This window comes from Xiphophorus hellerii, chromosome 8 (genome assembly GCF_003331165.1).
Source record: "Xiphophorus hellerii strain 12219 chromosome 8, Xiphophorus_hellerii-4.1, whole genome shotgun sequence".
NCBI classification, from domain to species: domain Eukaryota; kingdom Metazoa; phylum Chordata; class Actinopteri; order Cyprinodontiformes; family Poeciliidae; genus Xiphophorus; species Xiphophorus hellerii.
In genome coordinates, this window is record NC_045679.1 from 9943975 (window position 1) to 9970432 (window position 26458).

The 26458-nt window shown below is 36.2% G+C and overlaps 1 protein-coding gene across 3 annotated transcripts in view; it reads right to left on the bottom strand.

Moving 5' to 3' along the window:
* The window catches only part of cntfr (ciliary neurotrophic factor receptor), a 235475-nt gene that overhangs the window by 120398 nt on the left and 88619 nt on the right, over window positions 1-26458 (bottom strand). Inside the window, exon 3 of one of the 3 annotated variants that reach the window (XM_032570004.1) lies at window positions 21104-21185. The exons of the other annotated variants lie outside the window; for them this stretch is intronic. Within the exon in view, the coding sequence (XP_032425895.1) occupies window positions 21104-21185 (82 nt within the window). The remainder of the gene's footprint in view (window positions 1-21103; window positions 21186-26458) is intronic. 3 annotated transcript variants of the gene reach the window in all.

Here is a 26458-nt window from a genome sequence, read left to right on the forward strand (position 1 = left end):
GCCAAAAGCATTAACTTTTGATCTTGTTTTTGCCTAAAAACCTTCTGTGTTTGCTGTGTCCCTACATGGCTTGTGCTAAATTGTAAACAGGATTTATTTTCACTTTAATTTCAGAAATGCTTTCTTCTTGCAAATCTTCCATAAAGGAAACTTTTGTGGCATGCACTACTAATAGTCCTGAAGTCAACCTACTCTGGGGACCTCTCCATCTCCTCTGGGTTTGCAACCTGTAGATGATATCCATACCATAGCATGACAGATTGAACAGAGCTCTCCAAGATATGTAAATCTTTGAATCTTTGTTTAATAAACCAACTCTACTTTAAACTTCTCTACAGCTCTAGCCCTAACCAGTCTGGTGCTTTCAATGGTCTTCATGATATTAGATAATGTGCTAATGAGGTCACTCTTTAGCTAATTAGACAATTGGTTTCACTAGATCATTTAGGGGTATCAGAGTAAATAGAGATGAATACAAATGCACGCACTTTTCAGATTTATCTTTCAAATGCTTTTTTAAAACATGCATAGTTTTATATTTGCTTAACAATTCCCCATAACTTTGCATTAAATGTACAAAAATCTGACAAAAATTCATTCCCGTTGATCCCTGTAAGGTGACATAATACGAAAAAATTCAAGGGGCATGAATATTTTTGCAAGCATATATTACCAAACAAACTTCTGTGAGTACTGGAACATCTTTTGTGAGAAGGTGTTGAAGGGTTGACTGGATTGGCTTCTCTCTAATGCAAACAGACACATCAGCAGAACAGTAAGCACCTCTAATCCCTAAGCATACATGGTCCACACGCTCAACTTGGAAAAAGACATGTGACGACAAAAAAAACAAGGCAAAGGAAAGTCTTGAAGATGTTTATGCACTCCTGTGTAATGCGGAATGTATGCAGCTTGCCTGTGTTTGGATGGAATAACGGAGTAAGTTTGAAGAAAAAGTTTGCATATCTGTCTGCAATCTGTGCAACTCAGTAGTGCACACAAATGGGTCAACACGTTTTAAATAAGCATTTGTTCTGACTACATGCACAGGTAAATGACAGCATATAAACTGATGTACTGCTACTTCAGTTCAGCAGCAGTTTGTATTAGTAAATGTACATTCCCCTTCTTATTCAAATAACTAAAATAATTGTTTTTTTTCTGAGACCGTCATGCAATAAGAATTTGCATATCCTACTGTGTCATTAAAAAAAAAAAAAAACTTCACATATCCACTAAAAATAAACTCTGCAGTGTACATCAAAAGCAGTTCTAAAATGGTCAATAACAAGTGGAAAGCAGCGGGCATGGCAGACAGAGCCAGAATCGATGGAGTTCTGTAATGGCTGAAATGTCAGTTATTTACAACTTCCTACTTTCTTAAAAAAACAAAAAAAAAAGAAAATCTTTATCATTTCCTTTATTGCTTTCTCTTTGAAGCAGGTGCTTTCGCTTCTGAATTTGTCACAGCAAATGTGGTTCTGCTCTTTATTTGTGGGTGTGCATTTTGGCAGTTATACACCAATGAGCAGCGGTGCAGCAGCATCAATATCATCATAACAGCCTATGAAGCGAAACTTAGAAACACAAATAAACAAGTTTTATTACTCAAATTAACCTTCATTTGCCTCCCCACTCTCTCAGTCGGCAGATATGCACACAAACACACACGCACATATGAGCACACACACGCCCTCATGCTCCTCTGGCCACAGACAGGTCAGGCTTTTTGTTTCAGACTGTGAAACCACAGAAATGAAGAAATGTCAGGGCTGCTACGGCGGGCCAAGCAAAAGAAGGAAATTAAGGGGCTTTGTTTGTGTTTAAAGGTAATGTCAAAACACATGTTTTATAGATGAATGCATGTGGTGAGCATTCTTTGAAGGAATAGAGGAAATTCGAACAGAAAAATGAGGGGAACAAAAACGGTAACCGACAAGATTTAGCGTCGTAAAGGAAAGCATTTTATTATGTATTTATTTCCGTGTCACATTTGTCGCCCCGTTTATCCACAATGGCCAACAGGAAAAATTGCCACTGTCTTCATGTGTTGAGAAACACTGTTGCGCTCATCCAGTGGCATGCAAAGAAGAAAAACGTTATATGTGAGCACTTGTATAAATAAAAGGCATATGCTTACATGCACGCACTTTCACCGAGCGCTGTTACAGGCCTCCGTGTTCCGGCGAAAGGCCAGTCTGCGGCCCGAGCTATAATGACATCCAGGTATGTTTGCTCTTCATTTTACACGGCTCATCGCAGCTCCAAACAGAGTACCGGCGCAGGGGTGGGACGCTGGAGGGGGAGTCTGTGTTTCTGCATGTGGATGTCAATACTGAGCATTTCCCTGCACATACCAGGCCCACTGCGAACATCTGCGCTATAGTCCACACTTTGCCGGTGTCAGAATGAGCTTTGCAGGACATTTATGTGTTTTTACCCCGCTATGAGCAAATTTCATTGAATTCACACAGACACACACGGGCACACAACAAGGCTTCTCCCTGGCTTGTTGACATTCCAGTAGCTTGGCCTCTTTGTCTGCTCCAAATTCTCCTCATTCAAAACAGACCTCCGCACTTTCTTTTCTCTCACTCACTCATTTGCTCTCTCTTGCTCACTTGCACACACAAACACCCACACATTTTCAACCCCTATTCCATTTAGAACCATATGAAGGAAAACAAACAGATCTTTCCAGCAATCACAACTGAATACCTTTTTTAATTTTGGCAGCAAAGGATGCACATTGCTACAGGGGGGCGGCAAGATCTTTAATGATTTTTGCTAACGATGCACAAATAAAGTGGTATTTTTCCTCAGGACTATAACATACAGATTCATATGTGTAAACTTGTTTTAAATTAGTACTTAAAAATAGCAATCACTGAAAGCAAAATGCTGTCCAGCGGTTTTCTTGATAGAGGCAGTAGAGACACAAAATGAAGGACTTGCGAAATCATTAAAGGATACTATGCAAACTTTAATTTTTAGAAAATCTAAATAAACTGCAAACAACATGATGCTATACACTGAAAAACAAGGAAGTTGATTCAGTTAGGGAGTAACCACACCCCCCTAAAATAAATAAGGATTTTTTTTTTTTCTTCAACTCGAAGTGCCAGCGCTGACTTGATTAAGGGAAGACAGACTAGTAGATTAAAGTACCCGGGTAGACCAGCTTGCACATGCCTACTCTTTTTTGGCTCATGCAACCTTTTTACCTACAAGAATAATAAGTGGGTAAAAAAAAAAAAAAAAAACAGTTTAGAGACGCATCATTCTTGAAATGTTATTGTAATAAAGAGAAAATATACACCCTTCCTTATGTGGTTCAAAAATAAAACATGCAAATAAACGTGCATAGAGTGATTACACGTGCAGATATATTTAAATAAGCAGATTCAGCATCCTAGATGCTGGAGTGGGAGTGTGAGGTTAGAAAAAAAAAGTCACATTGAGAGCTACAAGGCAGATCTGGGGATTTCATGCACAGATTTGTCACATGTTTTAGAGGAATGGAAATCTTGTTTTGCTGACATTTACACAGAGCTTGTCAAAGAAATGTCTAATGTTGAGGCCAGAGGACAAAAAAAAATCTCAGGTGTGATGATCTCGTGTTTTCAGGCACATTGACTGAGTAAAAACACAAGATGGATGATGACAAAAAAGAAAGTGTTGATTTGTCAAACAAGCATCTGTGCTCAGACTGAACAGTTTTATATTTTTATCTCATTTGACAGCTACTGTGTGTGAGATGGACCATCCAACTCCTTTTCCCAATGACCAGCTGCCATAGTTTAACTGGCTGCTTTATGAGTAAGGTGAACTGGACAATTTTATTTCTACTACTACCTGTAAATATGACGCACCAGCGACATCCACAAACATCAGGATGTGTTGTTTGTGGATGTCAACCCCAACCACTTTAATATTAATGTTATCCTCCTCACAGTTGGGAACATAAGTACTAAACATATTGTTTGTGTTCATCAGTAAATATTTCTGATGAACTCACTGATATGAGGTGCACACTAAGCCACATGAATCTATCAAATGTCTGAGAATGTATGCCAGAGTCTAGAAAATAACCCCTGTGAAGAATTCAGTTCAGTTATTCAGCAGAATATACAAAATGAACACATTGGATTGTTAATTTTGCACATGACATATTCTCTCTTATTTTTTTTTTCTTTTACACATGCCTTCTGGTGGAGCTAAGAAGCCTGAACCTGTAAATTTTCCTGTTGAGAGATACAGACACCTTGTATCTCAGTACTGAAGACATGAGTGTGCATGTGTTAACCCCTTAGCTGAAGAAAGAAGCATTCATGTTTTAGGTACTTGTCAAAGAAAAGAGGGATTCAATGTGTCAATTTCTATGAGCAGACTTGCGCCCACATGTTTCACTATTCTACTGGAGGCAAGCATGTATCTGACTGAGAAGTAATGAGGCCTGACTGTGAGTAATGAGGTCTCTACTGAAAATTAAAAAAAATCAACCAAATAAAAAGTCCATGAAAATCACAAGCAACAATTTAGAATAGTCAAATGTGGAATTAAAATGTTCGTTTTTGTATTAGAATGCTGACATGATCCAAAAGGAAGCACACAGACAAAAGAGCTAGAGTTTGTTCAAGATTAGATTTTGATTGAAATTTGATTTAGAGGTTGCAGGCTTTGCTTTTAAGTCTTTCTGTCCTTCAGTTTTACAGTCTCAGTTGGAAAAAGTCAGTTTATGCAAAGTTTATTGAGTTGTCATTATTTTTGCAGCCCTGAAAAACTAGCATGTGCCCACAGGTATTTTGCTTTTGTCACTGCTGATAAAAACAGCGTTGAGCCAGGACAGGTCCTCATTTGCACCAAAAGTTTGGTTTTAGTATCCAGATGCTGCAGCAGTAAAGCACTGTCAAAGCACCTATCTCCACATGCTGCTGTGACTCTTCTACATGCTATGTAGATGAGACAGCATGTTAAGTACCATGAATATTTCTGTAAAGAACTGCATCTGAAATCTTGATGAATGTAATTGTCTTTATTTTGTCATATTTTTTGAGGAATACGTGGAATATGAAGTAATGAAAACTTTTCATTACAATGATATTGCAAAAAGATGATATCACAGGGTCAAAAAGACCCACTTATGCATCAGAGGGTTAAAATGACCTGCTTAGTCAACCTTTCACTGTACTTGTTTCCTGATATTGTACAAACACAATCCTTACCTAGGTCACATCTGTTGTATTTGTACTCCATGGCAGTAAAAATAAAGTACATCAAAAGTCAGGTAATAAAACCAGGAGTATATTCCAGGTGGACATTATGACCTTTTCCAATAGATGAATATAATGCAGAAAAGAGGAGAAAAGAATGAGGGAAGTGGCAAATGTGGAGGCAGATGTTTTGCATGTTGATATGTGTGAGAGAGGGGAAAAGCTTTCCTTCAGAAATTTGCATATGAAAAAAGGAAGGAAACATTACCATCTCATGCCACATCAGCTTGTCATCTCCTATCTAAATCAAGAGAGGCTCAAGAGAAACATGACGGGAAGATCACATTGGACATGCTCAAATTAAAGAACATAATAAATGAAAAAACTAATGCAGCCTGGGTTTTAAAAGCAGCTCAATGCAAATTATGACCCATTTTAATCTGTTACCGGAAAATAACAATAAAAAAGTGCTGGAAAAAAAAGGGCTATAAAGTTTTTTATTTTTTTTAAAATGGCGTGATAATGGATAAGCTTGGTTTACTGGTTTGCTTGATAACTTTTAACAACAGAAAATTTTAGAATTATACAAAAGCATTACTTGAGAATTAAAGGTGTGAAGTCTGATTAATTGCCTTCCATGACATGCTTCTTAACATTTATTGTAATTAATTAATTGATACATTAAAATTAACCAGCTTGTCACAATTTATCACTGTTTCTTTGCATGTCTTATTTTACATCAATGCACAAAGGTGTTTCTGATGTGAAATGCTCACTGTGCTGAAAAAGGTACAGAATCCAAGTTCAAGCAGAAGGTTAATACTACCTCTGCCAGATTTCCTTCAACAGTGCGTGCGTGTGTGTGTTTGTGCGTGTGGGTGTGTGTGTAAGGTGCTGTGCTGAATGCAGTGTGTTATCAATCTGACAGATCAGACTGCTTGTTATTGTGTTGAAGAAATATGACACATGTACACTCCAGATACAGGCAAGATGGTGACTGGGTATAGTGGTATGCTTTGCTGTGATTTCCCTCAGTTTGGTGTATTTTCAAAACAATGTTTTGTTATGTTAGCGAGTCTTAAGGACGTTTACATCTAATCTCTTTGCTACAATAAACTGCATCTGTATTATTTTATCATTACTCAATTAAATGATAAGAACATTATCTTTCCAGTAACAAAATCTTTAGTACGCTTTTACAAGCTTACATTACTTTACGTTATCGTAGTGTTGAATGACTTAATAATTGTTCTATTTATTGAAACAATTAGAAGCTATCTTTTAGAAAGTATTTAAAGCCCTTGAACTTCATATTTTGTTTCCTATATCCATATTCTGTAATAAATTTTATGGGGATTGTAAAGTAAAAATCAAGTTACAGAAGTGTATATTTGTAAAGTGTAAAAAAATATATTTTTTGTTTTGTTTTTATAGAGATCACTTTGAAAGTCTCAGTCTTAATACATAGATGTTTTTTTAAGCAGTGACAAGGATGCTGGTCAGAGTTGACTGAGCAATTGATGGAACTGAACACAAGGTAATATTGATCAATACTGTTAGAGACAGCACAAGACAAAAAAAAAGAAAAAAAAAACTAGAGATAAGGTTTACATCCCAGTAAGACAATAACCTACAATTATTGACCTTTTTTCAAACAAATAGTTTACAACAAAGCAAAATTACCTTATTGTTAGAATGGCATAACCACAGTTCAGACAAATATCTATCTCAGAGTCTAACTTCCCATCTATAAAATGCAGGATGTAAAAACTTTCTCAATTTATTTTATGCTGCAAACAAGACAGTGCTTGACACCGGGCTTTAGAGATTGACAATATGGTGTTCACCATGCTTCAGCTGTTAGGTCACACGCTGCCTTATGATGTTATGTAAGGAGGACAAATATTGACAGCCTATTTTTGTTTTTATGCTAATACTTGTTCTGTCTTTCCTATTTGAATAACATCTCACCTACTTTACCTACTTAAATGTCACGATGATACCAGTGTTCACATGGATCCTTTGACTGAAATTTAAGAATTTTGACGATGGCAGTTGAGGGGTTAATTTCATTTGCTTAATTTTGATGTCCATATTTTTAGGAACATTGACTGGTAGTGAGTGGTCAGAGGAATAACTCTCTACTTTTGAGTCGCAATGAAACATTTTGTTCTGGGTTGGAATTCCTGGCTCTTTATCAGAGACTGACATTACCCTTTTTTTTTTTTTTTTTTATCGCCCCGCAATGGGTCTTTTTTTTTTGTGGGCTCTAGTGACCCTTTTTCAAAGTAGGCTGACAGGAAAGGGGGAAGAAGAGGGGGAAAGACATGTGGTAAACATCGTCGGGTCCGGGAGTCGAACCCGCGACAGCCGCGTCGAGGCCACGTTGCCTCTGAATGTGGGTCGCACTAACCCCTCCGCCACCACGGCACGCCCCGACATTACCCTTTTTAAGGTCTCTGAATGACATAGCTCATTTCAATTCTGCGGTTGGTCACCTGGGCTATGACAGGACATTAAGCTTCACAATGACCTGTTAGTCCTAGTGGATTATGCAATCCAAAGTCCCAAGGAAATGGCGATGCTGCATGCCTGACAATGACGGAACAAGCTGCACTACTGTCTCTTGCTTAAGGGCAAATGCATTTTGTTCAGAACCAGGCTGCTATCTATAAATAATGGGACAATCTCCCTAACCATTAGACCATGCTGCCACTTGTAAAACGTGTAAAAATAAATACAAAAAACTTGGTTGAGAAGAACCCCACTCCCATTGTGCTCCATCAAACTACACATATAAGGCAAGAAATCTAATTGTCTTTTTTGTTGGCTTTTGTTTTCCAGTAAAACAAAAATATGTTTTCTAAGTTTTAGCACTTTTAGCACTATCCATGCTATATGCATGGATAGTTTTTCTTTTGTAAAACAATATGCTGTATAATTTAGTTTGAAAGAAAAAAAACAATGCTTTTTTAAAATTCATTTTCAGTTATTCATTTGTGACTGGACAGCTACTGAGCCATGTGTAGTCCCAAGCATGATCTTTTAATGGAATCTCAATACCATTAAAGGTATTTTAATGGTATATTGCACATCTCAATGTACCGTATTGAGATGTGCATGAAAGTACAAATGTGTTTTTTTTGTATTGCAACAAATGCTAATGTTATAATAAAATATAGTTTTGCTTTATTTGCTTGTTTTAACTTGATTAGTTAAGTGTTTTAAGCCTTGATTTCAATATAAAACTATACAAAACTGGGGATCTTAACCAACACCTGCATTTTCTACACCTGGTAAGGCATTCTGTTTTACTAAGTGTATACTAAAATGCGTTTTTAGATACACCAATGTACATGGCAAGAGAAAAAAAAGTGTGACAGCAGCTTTACAACTTCAGAAATGTATAAATATAGTTTTATGTCAGATGTAAAATAAGTATTGAGTCCTCCCACCGTAATAATAAACTTTTGACTAACATGGCCCCATTGATGTATGAATCTAATCAACACGTTTATATTTTGCTTGGATGCTAAATGTGAAATTTGATTAATTCCTTTTGACTGTAAATACAGGGGCCCAATTTGCTATGTGGCAAAAGCAATGCCACATTATTTTAAGCCTCCACACACATCTCACATTAAGGTGTGTGCAGTGTTTTCGCAATTTCCAGTATTCTTGGTGGTAGAGCTTTGAGAATTAGAATTCAAACAGACAGAGAAGAAAAGCTATCGTCCCTTGACAATAAAGTTTCAGGGATTGGGGAGCAAATGGTTTGTGTATGAATCCATTCCACAGCAACAAATCATTCTTCAACAAAGACAGATAGGAGTGTCCTTGCACAAAGTCATGGGCAATAAATACAAACGGCCAAAACACTCAAGCACATGCACACAAGCGAGCTATGCTTCATCTTTGCCTTTGTCGCCACTCGTCTACAAGGACGCAGGGTTCCTTTAGAAAAGGTGTAGTGTTTTGTTGCTGCTGTTTTATTCCACATTTTTAAGGTAGCTCACTCAGCATTGCTTCACAGCTACTGGCTCAGAGCCAAATATCCAGAAATGGGCTTTTCAAACAAAAGGTTTTCAACAGAAATGCAAAATGACAAAGACACAAGCTCAAAGTGACAGGACACAACAACCCTCTTTCATGTCAGACAGCATTAAAGAAAAAGATTCTTCAGCTTGCAAAGCAATCAAAGGTAGAATATATTCTGGGAGCTATTTCTATGACACCATCATTCTCATATCCCAAGATACAACCCTCTAAAAGTTTTACTGTCTTTGTCAAAGTGATGAGTTCTAGTCTGAAAAGACATATAACAATGAAATATAACAATGGGTAAGATGTCTCTGAAAGACAAAGACAAATCAAATTTTTACTGTACATGGAACACTATCTTGGGGGTTTGGGATTGTGCAAGTAAAATAATTAAAGTATCATTATCAGTTTGTATTTAAAGATTAGCCACTGTTTTAATTCTATGCTACACACATGCCTATTGACCACATACCAACCAAATACTGTTGTCCATGTAAAAACAAAACAAAACAAACAAACAAAAAAAAACATATAAAACAACAACAACAAAAACACTGGTTTGTGAGCCATGCAAACCATATCAATAACCATTACTGCTCTTTTTTTTTCTTTTCCAAATATCTCTTATGTTGTTCACAACATATCAGATAAAATGTGTATATATAGAAGTCTGACAGAGTCCAGAACCCACTTTGAAAGCCTGGAGAGTCACTTCCAATGTCTTGGCACAAAGTTTTACTGCAAAACAACATTAGCCAAAATTCTACTTTAACTGTCTGGAAAAAAAACATTAGATTCCTGGCAGCATTACCTTATTGAACAGTTTATCAGGAAGAATTGGGGACAATCAGAAGGGGCTCTCCGATTTTTAAACGGCACAAGAATACATAAGTTTGGATTTAATGGTTTGGGATCAGCAAAATGGCTTTGGAAACAGAAAATTTCTCTCACAAATGGTCTCTCAATTCAATATTAGGGGGCTTTTTGGCAATCTATGAATGAAAAGCCCCTTTTTAATGACTAGATAAATTGATTTGTTAAGTGTATTTCTTTTAAATTACAGCACACTCTTTCATTTCCAGTATTGATTCTGCCAAAGTGTCTTCATTGAAACACAGAATATATGAAGCTTTTTTCAAACCCCAGTTAAAGAAATGTGACCTTATCTGTAGCCACTGTACATGAACCTCATTTTTATACATTTTTCACACTTTGCTGGGTACCCACTACAGGATAAATAACACTTGGCACTTTGAGACTATGAAAAACACTTAAGTGCTCCACAAATAAAATATAGTATTATTATTACCAATAAAAACTTCCCAATGTGTTTTAATACTTACAGCCATACATTTTGTTACTTTTACAAAGAAAAAAAAAACTGCCTTATTGCATTTGGAAAATCTATCTCAAAACTTCCACTCAAGCTTTAGTGCAGCATTACAATGAAACACCAAGATAATAAAATACTTATGAACTATCAAAGATTTTATTACTAGGTATATTCAGTTGCTGTTTAACAAAGCATGATAAATGAAGATATTTCAAAAATGCTTAACTTTTTTATCTGAAATAGTGCTTGAGAATATATTTAATTGGCTTGTAATCTATTACATAGCAATGATTATTAAAACTACCACTTTGTTTAAAGTTATAATTTCAAATTTAAGATACTGATGTGTCCACTACACACATCAATAGTTACTCACCATTCATTTCTAAGTTTTAAAGAAGTCTTTATGAAATCTAAAATGCTTATACACTTCTAGATCAATGCCAATATTTTTTTTTTTTTTTTGCAGATCTCCAAAGCCAAATTAAATAGATATGAATCAACAACTAGATTTAGCTGGGAGTGGTAAGGATAAATGCATGCATTTGAAGATACCATTTTAAAAGTTCTATTCTCTTCATAGTGGAGAATCATAGTTGAGAATAGCTGATGAGAATAGAAGTCCTAATCTCATCAGCGCCAGAGGAGCCACAGTTCCGCTGGCAACTGTGGCTCAATGGGAAGAGCAGTTGCTTTGCAATCGGAAAGTGGGTTTGACTCCAGCTTCCTCCTGCCACATGTCAATGTGCCCCTGGGCAAGGCACTTACCCCAAGTTGCTCACCAATCTCCTTATCGGTGTATGAATGTGTCCATGTTTGTGAGTGCAATTCGGTGCATGTGATTAGTGTAAAGTTCTTTGAGGGCTCAAGATGACTAGAAAAGCTCTGTATAACTTAAGTACATTTATGTGCTCAGACTGTGATCATAAAAATGTTTTAGCCAAAGAGAAACATACTCTTTATAACAAATGATTACCATTTCTTACTTTAGAAAAAGTACATTTAATGCAATATTTTATGACATCTTGGAGGCACTGGGTAGCTTGTATGACTCAACATAACTTATGTATTCTTCTATACAGCAGGTTAAATAAGTATTGAACACATTACAATTTTTCCATTGTAAACATATTTCTAAATGTGATGAAATTTTTGAGGGGAAGGAGGATTTAGAAAGCATATCAAAAAATCAATAGAATTCAAAAAGGGCCAAAAATTAGCCACATTAAAATCTCGCTACAGAATCACTGAACAGATTATGAGGAGTTGGTAATTTATTCATTATTGTAACACCTCAAGAAACATGTATGTCCATCTGAAACTTATCCTCTGTGTTTCCATGGCATGAAAAAAATATGTTTTGAAGCAAAATTCACTTTGTCAACTTCAAAATGCTAAACTCTCTCTGACCCTTCAATCGTCACGTCACATTATTCAGTAGCTGTTTTTTTTTTTGTCATCAAAGACTGACTGGTTGTGACCCACTGTAAGCCTCATTAGACTTCACTTTAACAAATGACTCACTTGTGACTACACACACCCATCAGACTACTTGTGTTAGTTTGTTCTTCGAAAATTGTGCAAGCCAAGGTGAGTGTGTGTAGCCTGACTGGTGAGGTATAATATTCATGGACAGTTTTGCTTGGACCTTGTTCTCTGCTTTTATCTTGTGTGTATTTGAAGAGATGGACGAGCAAAAGGATAATAAAGAGTAGCATGGCAATTTATACTTTGATAGGGTCAATGTAAGAAATAAAGGAATATTTCTTACACTCAATTTGCTGCTGAATAGGCAGAATGAAAGCGATACCAGCATTTTTTTTCTTTTTTTTTGTAGGCACGGGGGATTTATTATATATATATATATATACAGTATATATATATAAAGATTCTGTCACATGAGTACTTTAGCTCATAAACCCTATGGATAGTCTGCTACATATGTGCACCACTGCTACATATTCATAGCAAATTGAACTCAGTTAATACAACGATAACGAAATAATAAACTAAATATTTAAATTAGTTGCTTTACCTGCAGTCTCATTTACAGGGCTTATTAATTCCTGACCACTCCGGGTCATTCCAAAAGCATTCACATTTTCTTTCCACATGATTAGCTGAGTCTTTGATAGGTCAGGGAAAAGAAAAATGTTAGTTAAGCACAACATCCAGTTCTGCACAACTGGTGCAAGTATACATGTACTGTCCAATATTGCAGTGCTTCAAGAGTGACATGGCTACTTCAAAGACATAACAGGGCTTTATGTACCAGAAATCTTTCTGCGTTTGCTCTTGCTCATACCCACATGCTGTTTGTTTAAAAAAACTCTGAAATTCATTGCAATGCAGGAAACGTTGTAGGAGAAGGTAAACAAAAACAGACCTTAAGAAAAACATGTGAAGCATGTTGTTCATAAAAATCAAATATGTCTGTCTATCTATGGACATATGAATACTGCTCGCATTGTTGAAGAAATGGGGAATCAGCCAGTCAGTGCTCGGGTCATAGTCGCAAACCTCATCAAATTGGTCAGTACAGCTGACATCCCAGATGGAAATCGCCTCTAAAGACGCCTCCTCTATAAAAATAAGTGTGTGGAAGGAGTGTCATGGTTTGGAGCTGCATGATTGTGGCTGGCTGTGAGGAGCCAAGGTTCTTTGAGAGAAAAGTGAATGCTAATATATTCTATGACATACAGAAGCATCATATCATCCAAAAACACAACTCCAATATGCTTAACTAAAGAAACTGAGGGTAAAGGTGCTGGAGTGGCCAAGCATGTCTCCAAACATGAATCCTATTGAGCATTAGTGGGGCATCTTCAAATGGAGGATGGAGGAGTGTGAGGTTTCTAAGGTTTCTGACATCCACCAGCTCTGTGGATGCATCACGAAGAAGCAGAATAGAATTCCAGTAGCAAACTGGGAAGCTCTAGAGAACTCTGCTCCCAAGAGAGTTCAGGCAGGGCTGTAAAATATTAATGACCACACAAAATATTGACATGTTGGGGATAATTTGGTCATTTCAACTTATTTGTGTAGTCACTTTTGTTGCCAACAGTTTAAAAACATCTGACTGTGTGTTGAGTTAAAGAAGCTATACAATACTTTTATACAAGCTCTACACTAACTGTGTTACAGTATGGTATCAAAGTGACATACCTTCATTCTTTTACTTATATATATATATATAAATGTTCACATATCTAAAGAAAACATACTGCGTAAATCAATTATTTTTAATTTTCGGGAAGGTGCCAGCTGAAAAACACAAATAGGGAAGAGTGATGCTTGATGTAAGCCTTAATGGGAATTCCTTCTTAATGATTGATGAGATAAGAGTTTCACAACAACAAAAACACAAATGCACACCAGACCGGACGTAACACAAATAGACAGAAACACTCAGACAGTGAGATTTGGAGATTCTGTATCTTCGTGAAAAACACTGCAATTGGTTGGAAATGGTCCATTACATGAAAGATTTTATCAGACAGTCGGGAATTCTGAATCTGTAGTGGTCAAATTACAGAACTCTCACAAAAAATATTGGATTCTACAGACATTTGTCATTTGTTTCTCCTATCTGACTTTTTTCTGTCACAGTGAATTCTAATGTCTGACACTTAAGGGAAGACAATTGAAACTAATTGACAGAGTGGATAAGTTTTTGTTTTTTTACTGGCTAGTAATCAAATGTTATTAGGAATCCATTTCCAAGAAGTTTGTTTTACCCTCATTTTTCTTTTGCAACTCTGTATTACAATCAAATCAAAATAGCTTTATGGTGAGAAAATATTATTTTGCTTACCAATCTTCATCTTAAAATAAACACATTTATTTATAGACAAATTTAGAAAGCCCAACACGTTTTTTTTTTCTCTGGCCAGGTAGATTATGACTTTATCGAGAGCAGGGACAAAAGTGCCTCACTGAGCTTTGAATGTTGCTGATCCCTGTGTTCCATAGCACCCATATGAAAACCACTACCTCAGAAAAGCAAGCTGATTGATTTAGGGCAGCTCTAATAAAGTCAGGTATGAGTCTGATTTCTTTAAAATAAATATGTCTATACTTATAGTTTACCTGCCAGTGATACCCCCAGATGGTACCTTATCGTGCTCCTTCTGGTGTCTGAAATTTTTGAATTCCTAATGACGTTTCTACTTGCTTTAATTTGACTGTATCAGACATTGCAATGCCCCCAAATTATATGATGTAATGGCTTACCATACTCCTACCGCTAGCTCCCTGCTGTATTCAGAGAACCAGAAACTTGAAATATTTGCTTTCAAGTTGCTAATTCGACTTGAAGACAAACATAATGTATACATATTCTCAAAGCATTACTTTTTGGTAGTTGGAAGCCTAATTCATCAAGAGTTTTAAAGAAAATATATATAAATATATATATTTTTTACAATTTCTTAAAATTTAGAAATATTTGGAGTACATTTCTACATGTATTATGAAGGGTTCATGCTTGTGCTTTTTCATCCCTAAACCACAAGTAAATAGGATCAGTATCACTTCACTAAGCCTGTCTGCCAGTCTTCGAGTCAGTCAGACTGTAATTCATCTGCCAATGCTGTCAGTCAATCAACCGGATGAGCTCCATGTTGAATTTATTGCACGCTGCCTGCCAAACAGAGAGCACTGATTACATTGAGTGCTACTCTGGATAATGAGACCGATAGAGGTTCCCCCACTGCAAATGTTATATGGCTTAAACAAAAACACATGATTTTTGTGCTTCTTTACTTGTTTCCTCCTGCTGTCTGTTTTCTCTGATGACACATCAGAGAGTAGTTATCCCTCATGAATAATTGATTACATTTAGCTGTCTGGAACTGTCTTTTGCTGTGATTTGTGCAGAGACGAACAAATTATGGCATGTTTTTGGGGGAGATTCACACTTTAACAACAATGTCCTCTATGCCCATGATTTTGTAGTTAGTTTTTTTTTGTTTTGTTTTTGTTTTTAGATACACCATGTTCCTGCAACCAATGTTCCTGAAATAGATGACAGTGTTTGTTTTCTGTCTGACATCTTGCTTTCAAAGAGTTTGTATCAATGCTAATTTCATCTGTCTATATGAGCCTCTACGCACGAATTAAATTAGACTCAGCTGTCATGCATGATAGAGGTCGGTTACAAGATTGCAATAATTAATTTGGTTTAAACAATTTACACAATTCATTCACAGGAATGGATAAATAGGTCTGTGTAGGAAAGCATACGCCCAGGCATGTTGAGGAGTCACCAACGTGTGTTGAATGCTCGGGAAATAAATACAGCTATGACAGCAGTAATACCATGGAATTAGTTGGGGAGTTAAACTCTTATTTCCTGCTGTCTCTCATTTGCTCTCAGTCCCTCGGGCTGAAAATTGCCTAAGCTTTTCGTTTCTTAACCCTTCACTCTTTTGTTGGTAAAAATTAGACAGAATGTGAGGTTAGAAGTTCGAACAATGGTAGAAAATGTAGTACACCAGCTCTTTAATTCACATGGAGAAAAAGTAAATGGTACCATGAGCGGCAGACCTTCTTTAGATCACTGTGTTTTATTAAGGGGAAAAACAATGAGAAGGAGAGTCCAGAGCAAGGATTTCCAGGGGACAAAAGTGTAGACAATGTGCAAGAAAGGGAAAGAGAATGGAGTATTGCATAACTGAGTGTTGAAGGAAGGGATAAGATGGAGAGAGTCATTATAGGTGGAAATTTTCTCCTCTTTCCACCCCCCACAAGATGCCGTCCTGGGCGGCCGGTGGCCATGTCAAATTCAAACAGCCTTATGGTAACAACTCAAACTGGAATAAAAACATTATCAACCAAGCTTCCTGAAGTGGGGCTAGTTATGAAAAGTTAGACAACCACTGCCCTACGCTATTTGTATTCTTGTTGTGCTTTGTCACAGTATTTCAAAATTTACTGGTAAGGCACCTACTTCTTGAAATACTAATGCCTTTGAAAAACATTCTGGGGATTTCTCAGGTTTAAAAACAAACCAAAAAAGCATACAGAAAGAGAAATATAGCAAATAAATAGCTACATTAAGGAGGCAGAAGATCTCATACTGAAGAAAAAGGAAGAAACCGTTTTTCCTCTTGGTGTCAATATTTTGGTCCTCAGTGCAGGTGAAGATTGACTTTTAAATAGAATATGATTGACTCTATCGCTATTAGAAAAACGTAATCTGGAAGAAACAGAGACATCCAGGCATCAGCTGTCTAATGAGCCCTTCAATCATCCAACCCTTCTTCTCATAGCTGACCAATTTTAAACTAAAGCTGCTTATCAGTGCTTTAGCAGTTGTCAAAGTATATTCAGTTTATAAATACAAATACTTATAAGAATATCAACAAATTACTTTAATAATTTAGAAGTATGAACAAAAATCTCAATAAGAGGTTGTATGTTTATTCAATAAAAAATAGTATATTACTAAAGAATGTAACAAGACTCTAATCAGAACAGTGCTGTTCACAATACATTCACTATGGTAAAGTCACTATGCAAAAATATACAATATGTGTGTCAGTCTACGAGTGCATGGCAATAGCTGTAGAATATACTGTTTTTCTTTGTTTAAAAAGCAGTGTGACAGCACTATGTGGACATGAGTTATAAAAAGAGTTGCATAAAAAAACAGTATACTGAAACATTATTATTACATACATCCGTTTCATTAGGCTAAGGGCCTTATCAGGGTTTGCTGCTTCTCTTTAACAAATTACATTACAAAAAAGAAAAACAAAAGATAATACTATTTTAGTTGACATTAAAACATTACTGCAGCATTTTAAATCCAGAATATTTAAGTTGTCCAACAAAAATTCTGGTTGGAACAAAATACACTTTTGACCATAACATTGTAATTTCATTTTCAGACACATTGTGGTTTAATTTTTACTGTCATATGTTTGGAGACATTGTTCAGCATGAGTTTGAATAAATGTAGCATGTTTGTCACCGTCATAAACAAACATGATACACTAGTGACATGAATCAAGTGTGAGTTCAGTAGGACACACTCAAGCTAACAGACCATGTAATACTGGTGAAATGTAGTGTGTGTTAATGCATGATTATGTATTTAGCTGTATATTGCATGCACACTGGAAAGTCAAACTCACAATTTATGTCAATTAATTGATTTAAACAATAAAACTGAAATTAATTCAATTTAATAAAGCCTTGAGATGTACAAAGCTGAGTTATTTCTCACACTATCCTGCCTACAGAAGGCTTCCATTTTTAAGAATCACTGCTACACCTGCAAAACATCCTGCTTTTACATTAATAATAATGACTAAAAATAACGTTCTTCTTCTTTGAAGGTAAGGTTACTTATCCCTTTCTTTCAGTCATAACTGGGATGGTAAAAGTTCAAGTTCAGCTTAGTGGTGCAGCATGTGTGGATTTAAGACTTCTCTGACCTTATTTATAATGATTGCTTTACGTTGGCATTAGGTTTGTTTTGTGCTGAACAGAGAGAATGTTATTATTCATTTGCTTTTTCCCATTTTGTTTTGCTAAATCATAGTTTGTCATTTTCAAAGAAGGATTAAGTATCATGAATAATTCACTCTTTCTAGATGAGTGTATCTTTTTCTTCACGTTTTCAGCTCTTAAGTATTTTACCTTAGAAGTATCCATCTTAAGTCTTTTCCACCAACTTAGTATTTAATTCTCCTTTTCAAACCATCTGAATGTCTGTTTTTGTACTAGGAATATTCAACACAGCTTAATTGGCCTTACCTTGGAGCCTACCTCCCTTTCTCTCAGTGGGCTTTTGCCTTTCAATTATTTTCATTTTTCTCTGTTGTTTCAAGTGATGTTTTATTGAGGGACTGCCTTTTGTGGGGCTCAGATTTCCATCCAATGTTCTTTTGCCAAATTTTTTGTCAGCATGAATCTTTAACTGAGCTCAGTAGATATTCAGTATGCAGACCTAAACACCAGAGTTCTTGGCTTTATGCTTAAAGGGTCTTGCTGGTGAGGAAATAATTCCTACATCCTGTTGTAACTAATGTTTCTGACATGTGGCGTTAGACACTGGAAATGGTCATTTTGTTGCAGTTTAAATGCCAGCTAAAATATTAGGATTCCTGAACTTTTTAAAAATTGCTTTAACATCAGGTCCAGTAAAAAATTGCACATGTAAACTTGCCAATTTTGCTAAATGTATTCTTTCTACAGATATGTTGTTTCACAGAATCTCATTCTTTCTTCTGTGATTTATGGCTGTCAATAATCCAGAAGTCTCAAATGGACCTATTACCCTCTGGATAGCACAGGCATACACAACTTCATTTGCAAACAGTGTGTTCCTTTATCAGTCTGTAAATTTCTAACAGATGGATCCCAGCCCAATAGAGGGTTTTTCCCATTTACTTAAAATGTAAATGAATAGCTGTTTGCACACATGAATTGCGTTAAGTGAGCACTTCTGTGTGGCTTCAGAGAGACAAACCCTGGAGGTGTATGCCATTCTAACATGGTGAGAAATCAGTGTTTGGAAATCAGTGTTGGTGCAAATCCCAAAAAGTGTATTTATAACTCTAATCCAAATGCTATGGCTATATCAACATAAGGAAGGATTTTATTTTGGGTTAGGTAGTATCCTAACAAGGAAAGAAAGAGAACTTAGATATCAAGCATAAATGACACCAAAAAATGGTCTTAGTCCAGCATTGACTGTTTTTATGCATATATATCTTAGTTTATGCAACAGAGTTAAGAGTTGCCAAAACAACACAAATATTTATTTTCCAAAGTTGAAAATATTTATGACTCATCCCACCTTTTATATACTTTATTTCCTCAAATGTGCCCCTTTTCAATTGTCTGTTTTGATTTAATTTCTTTTTCAGAAGAGCACAAAAGAAAACACACTTTGAATTTGTGTTGAAAAATATTTCAATAATTTTGATTATGAATGAAAGTGACTACTAAAAAAGAACACAAGAGGAGTATATCTGTCTTTCTCACATAGCCAAATGTTTGATATTGCTCTCAGTTTCTTTCAGTTCATGACCCAGCAACCTTTCCCTTCCGGCATTAATTACTGCTGTGGCTGACTTTCTGTCTGACACTGCCTGTTTCTGTTTTTACTTCACTTCTCTTACATTTAACTTGTCTGTGCTATCCAGTAATACTCAAATTCATTATTCCTGTTACAAAATATACTGTGTGTCTGGGTGTTTGTGTGAGAGTCTTGTGACACAGTGACGTGCGTCACTGTGGACTTATTGACATCCTTGGAGTCTTTTTTGGGTCAGCTGACCTAAATAGTCCATTCTCATGGGCTGTTAAGTCAAGGCCAATCTTCACTAAGAGTCAAGTGACATACTGACTTGTGTGTTAAGCTCACACCCTTTAATGGCTTGGCCAGATTTAATCTTGTGCATTTTGTGCAAGCTCTCAGAGGAGCAGCTGCCATATCTTGTTTCAGCTTTGATTTTGAAACATTCTGGTAATGACCAAAACAATGTATGGATGCCAACTCATCTAAAGCAGACAAAAAATATTGCACCTTACTGTTGCAAAATGTCACAAAGTACAAGTACAGTTATCATTCAAAGAGATAAATTGCAAATCTAAATTCAAGAAAAAGTGAGAAAGTAAATGCATGCAGAAAAAAAGATGTCATGCATATGGGCTGGTAAGAGATTCTCACAGTAAAATGATAATATTGTAACATGATTTGTTTTCATTTTTATTTTGATACATACAGGCACAACATAATAAATTACATTTAAAGTTAGTAATAATTTTGTAGTGCTTACAAAGAAAAATATATTTGTTCATTTTTGGTCTTTACATAGGTACACCGATTAGTAACTGATATTAGTTGGGATAATTACTCACATCTATAATAAATAGCTTTCTATATTATAGAAGGGTGGTGGCCCTTTTGATTTTCACACCACCATTTGTTTGTGACCAGAAATATTTCCAAACAAACATTCATCTTTATTTGATAAAAGCCTTTTTTTCAGCTAGGTTATTGGTGTGTAAAAAAAACAAAACATGGAGGACGGGGAATGACGCTTTACAAACTTGGAAAAAGAGTCGGATGAGTACTGCATTTTTATTCTAGGTCATTAAGAGGACTTTTGATTAAATATTTAAAATGATATAATGGACAGAATGTGATTTACAGATCCTAACCCCTTAAAGCCTTGGTATACACTGATACCATTATTACAGCTCATGATACATGTTTTTTTTTAAGACCATGTTAAAAAAAATTGGAATCTTCAGCTTCTGACAAAGAGAAAAATCTGGGAACCATGAAGAAATCTGAGGTACCAGTGAGACAAAACAGCCAAAATGATAAAGACAAGAGTCCAAAAAAAGTATACCAAGTTCAGAGGAAGTAGAAAACAAAGTCTAATAATTCTGGTTTGAAATCATATTTACTTTTAGGGAAAAAAAAGAGAGACAGAGGTTAAGGCTTGATAGGAAGGCGGAATTCTTTTGTAAAAAAGATAAAATGCAAACTCACCAAGCTGACTGCGCCTCTGAGCGTAGGCTACCACCACTGCCGCCAGAACTACACAGCACAACGATGTCACAAGGTTTGCCATCTGTAAACACACACACAGCAAAGTCAGGAGTGCGTGTGAAAGCAGGAGAGCGTGTGTGCGCCCGTCTTCCTGACTGACTGACGGACGGACCCATAGACATCACCATGTAAGAGATGGAGAGATAACCATTTCCTGCCTTCTCTGAATCTTGCACTGTCTATCTTTTTTCACTTCATTACACTCCCTAATGTGTCCTTTTCTTGTGTACTTCAGATTTTTAGATCAAGTTATCTCATTTCCCTGCTGTTCTTGTCTCACTAAAGTTGTTCATATTAGTGGTTGTTTCTATTTGCTGTGTTGTACATTCCCCCTCTGTTTCTGTCGCTTTCCCTTCATTCATCAGCCTAATGGGCCCATCCTTACTGGGATGGGCCATGGCCAGCAGCCCTTAAAGGTATAGCACAAAACAAGCAAATACAGCTTCCATAAAAAAAACCCCAAAAAACATGCATGGATAATCATTTGCTTCACAAAATAAATATAAGTGCCCACATTTTACTATGTGACTCAAATTTAGTTATACGACAAGCTCCAAAACAGGCATTTCGAGAGTTGCAACCTGACACTTAGGAAATTGTAGAATTGAGTAAGTTTAAGTTTTGTTTTTTTTTAAAATGTATTTATTTATTTAATGTATTTTTTTTATTCTCATCTTCTACAGTAAGCAAAATGTGCTTATGTGTCACCAGTAAATCATAAATTTAATCATTTGGAAATAAATCTTTACATTGAGATGTTGACTTTTTTCCATGCCTATTGCACATTGCAGGACGTTAAAAACAATAGCTGGAGCTCCGTGGAATTCCCGACTATGTCCAAGTGCAGCTGAGCTGTGTGAAGTCATGCCAGCAAAGGGACTTGAACCCAAATCTTCCCTTCAAATTTTGTCTTTTCCTTCGACTCTCCATCTCTTGGCTGTGTCTACTGTGTCTCCTTCCTCTGTTCGTCAAAAACAAATAGTTGGCACTCATACACAGAAAGGTTGTCTACGGGTCTGCCTACTGCTGAGATTTGCACTGAGTAAGGTGTGTGTGTGAAGAACAGAGTGAACATTTTAAATAGAGCCAAAGAAAGGAAGTGAATTTCCTTGTACTTTTGAGGCAAAGCTCCAGCTGATACTAACGTCTGTCATATCCCATTTGCTCTAGCTCTATGTTTAGCTTCAGCTATGAACTTACTTTTTAAAAATTCTGTTTCTTGCTTTTTTCTACTTTCTGACTATTGCTTGCAGAGTCTCTCTCTTTCTCTCTCTCGCTCTCTCTGTCTGTGTCTTCATCTCCCAATTCCCAACCTACATATCGTATCCTTCACTCATTATATGTTAGGCGGAACGTGAAACCCACAACAACATGTTAAAGCATCGCACAAAGGGGAAAAAAAGAATACATAACTGCAAGCACTGGATTGAAGTTTAGGAACATGAAAAAGCATTCATGGAGGGAATAAAATGTCAGAAGGATAAAGAACATTCTAAGACATTGCACACTCAAGGGATTTTTCATGAATTACCAATTTTAAGGGGTTTAAGAAAAACATTCAAAAGGTCTAAGGAAAAAACCTAAGATGTTTGTTTAAGAATCATTTGGGAAGACTAATTAGGGCAGTGCTACAGTTCTCAAAAAACCTTAAAATTCACTCTTGAGGTATTTACTAAAATGTATGCTGTTTACGGAAAAAAAATTAAATGCTGTTAATGACAGGTAGAAATGATAAAATAAAGTGTATTCTATGAACTGTTCTATGAATACTGTCATCAATATTAAGTGTTTACTTTAGAAAACCATTAAGTCCTCATTAGCAAAGACGGTTGATGGGTAATGCTTGTGAGTGCAATGCTTTCAACCTCAGCGCTTCATTTCACCATTGCAATTTAGCGTTTCCTCCTCCCATTAATTATGTTTTCAAGTGATTGTTGTTTATATGTTTTAACTTCTTGGACAAGGTCAGGCTGCACAATATTCCAGCTCGATTTGGGCTATAAACTCTTTGGTAGGAATTCAAAAACTTTAACTTAGCCTAAAATACAGTGTTTCAAAATGTATTTATGTTACAGCACATCAAATCATCAAGTATTTTAGTGAGGCATCTTCCTGTTTTACTGATCACCAAATGGTGGATGATGCTTGTGGTAGAGAAAGTTTTAGTCCATATCCTATTGGGCCAAAAGCTCAAGCTGGTAGGAGAAATAGGAGATCTTGCAGTGTCAAATCCAGATGCAAAGTGAGTACCTGTCACTAAGCTCAACCAACTTGTTGAGTGTTTAAAGATTCAAGATTTATGAGTACTCCTTGTCTATTAAGGAGTTGAAAACAATGTTTTCATCATAGGTTCTGGTTTATGTGACTATTTGCTGACAATCATGCTGTTTCAGAAGCCGCTAAGGGATGGCCAACACACCAAGGTGGATGGGTAGTTCTGAATCAATTTACTTGTATAAATTCTTACCATAAAATCTTAAAAGTAATTCTGCAATCTCAAAGTCATTCCTTGAATTTTCCACAATTACTGCTCTTTGCTTTGTGTGTATGCATCTGTGAAAGACGGAAATAGCTACTGAAAGTTTGCATGCACTTCAGTGCCTGTTTGTATTTGTGAGTGATTGGCAGCTCATATGTATTTCATCTGAAGAGATATTGGGAAGAGTGACAGGGGATGAAATTAAAATTGCATCCCTTGTCAGAGCATCACAATCATCTTCGTTGGTCATCATTTTCTAAGTGCTGGTTAGCCCATCACCATCATAGCTAAAATATTTGTGTGTTTCTAAATGTATGTGCATTTAGAAACTTTTTGCACCCATCGAGTGCAACTATATGAGCATAGTAATGTGTGTATGTGAGTGCTGGGAACGCCAGGGGTATTTAGCCTGTCTATCAGAAAACAATACATTTTCGAAATCTGACAGCTTCAGATCGCTCACATAATGATAGACAACAGGCGCTTAGAGCTGCAATTTCACAAACTCAATCCAACCCCCCTCATCCTCGTCCTTCCAACCATCTCTTTCTCCTAACCCTTCCATTTAGCCCCCTTCCACTACTTCCTTATTCCATATTTATTTATTCATTTCTCACTGGTGAGGAAAGGGCTGAATAGGCATGATTCTTTTGGCTGCTTAATTAAAATATATAATTCATCTGCATTAAATGATTTTGCCTGTGCATTTTTTTTTAGTCTGATTTGGGAACATTTGCATTTAAATTGAAAAGCCAGGAGGGAAATACACTAGGCAGACTGGGTTGTGTGTAAAAATAGAAGACATTCTTTATTTAATTTATTTTTTATTTTTTTTTACTACATACTTTGTTTATCCTGTACTTTGCCATTTTTTTTGCCAAAAAAAGAGATTGATGTGCAGTAACTTTCGAAAAAGATCAGTTTGTTTGTATGTTACTGAAACATCTCAAACAAATCAAAACTTGTTGCAGATAAAAGCTAAGCAGCAGTGGAAGGATAGAAAGGAAGAAATGGTTTTCAAAAGTAAAAAGAAAGAAAACTCTGAAAACATGTCACATGAATTATTTACCAGACTACAAATGTGAGCAATATGGAAGACTGGGTACAAGAACACCACTGTTGAAAATACACCAGCATCTCATTTAGATTTTGATAAAAAAAAATATATGGATGATGCAAGGACATGGAAAACAGCGCTCTGGTTAGATGTGTCCAAAATGTTACTGTTGGCCTACATTCAAAATAGCATGCATGGTGGAAACTTAAAACTGCCCATTAACCTGAGCGGACCATCCACGGTCCGGTGGAGCATTATGCTATGGGGATGCTTTACTTTCAGCATAGACAGAAAAACTGATCAAAGCTAAATGAGGTTTATTCCTAGAAGATACCAATTTTGTCCCCTATGGACAGATCTCACAATAACAAAGGAGCAATTTGGCAAAATAGAATAAGCAAAGCGTCTTTGCTTGAAAACAAGTATAATTTGGGTAATAAACATATTTTGGTTTCTAGCAAAAACAGTGAGTTGTAGCCCTCAGGAACATCAACCATTGCTTTCAAATGTGCAAGAAGAGATAACTATAGATGACTCTGATTGTCTCCAAGCCTAACAGAAGGAAACTGCATGTGAGGAGTTTTTGTCGCTAAGTAAAACATTCATCATGTGGGAGAATGTTCCCTGTTCTCCCAACAACATAAAATCAAAACAAATGATTTGGCTCTTAAGGTACCTTTTTTATTAAGTAATGCGCTGGATTGAGATTTATGGATTGTAAAGGAAATTACTGAGAATGTGATGCTGAGAGACCGAGGTGCATTATCCAGCTGGGTCCTAGCTGGAGGTGGTTGGTTATTTAGCCAAAACCATCTCGTCTGGTACCACAAAGAATGATGAAAGTCTATAAAATCACACCTTACCCTCCGCCTGTTTTATGTAATAAATCACAGTAACACTATTCTCCATCTGTCGGCCCGGGTTGTGTAGAGAGAAAAGAAACTGCCTTGTGTGTGTCTGTGATGGGGGTGTGCAAAAAAGAAGCTAAAACATTGGTTTGTTCGGGAACTTTGAGAGGACAAGTCTCTTGAAAAACAAAACTTCCTATGCAAAGTCAGGGAGTTACAGATATTGAAATGATGTTATTTATTCAAGAAACCTAGTCTGAGACGAAGAGAAAGGGTGAAAATCTTCACACTCTTTGAGGGGGACAGCTGTAATTTTAACATTGAGAAAAAGGTAGAGAGCTCAAATCTCCTATCTACGAGTTGAAAAAAAGACATCTGATCTTGAGAGAGTTCCGTGTAGTAACTAAACGACTTACTTTTAAACACATTTGTCCTTCCTTCAGGCAAGGACAGGAAAGTCTACTCAGTTATAAGAGGTCTTCTTGGATTTTATTCTATGTCAAGTTTTTGAGCTCACATTGAGAACATAAAGAACGCCAAAAATTGAATGACAGAGTATTCATACAAAACATATGTAACTAATATCGGCATTTCTGTTACAGCACCCTTCAAGCTTTTCAGTACCCTTAATGATAAGTAAAATGAGACAAAATAAAATCATTTATTGCAGCTATATAATCTCATTCTTTTAGAAGAAAACAACAAACTATTAATTTGAGGTCATTTACTTAGATGGGGCAAAAAAAAGAAGAAAAAAAACATAAATCCATTGACCCATCCTTTGTTGCTTATTGTAGATCGGTTCACAATGGTGCCAAGTCCAGAGGGAAAACCCAGACAATATTATCTCCTCAGCAACACACAGCTCTATGTCTAACTCTCACACTTTAATTTTCCTGCTCACCCCAAGG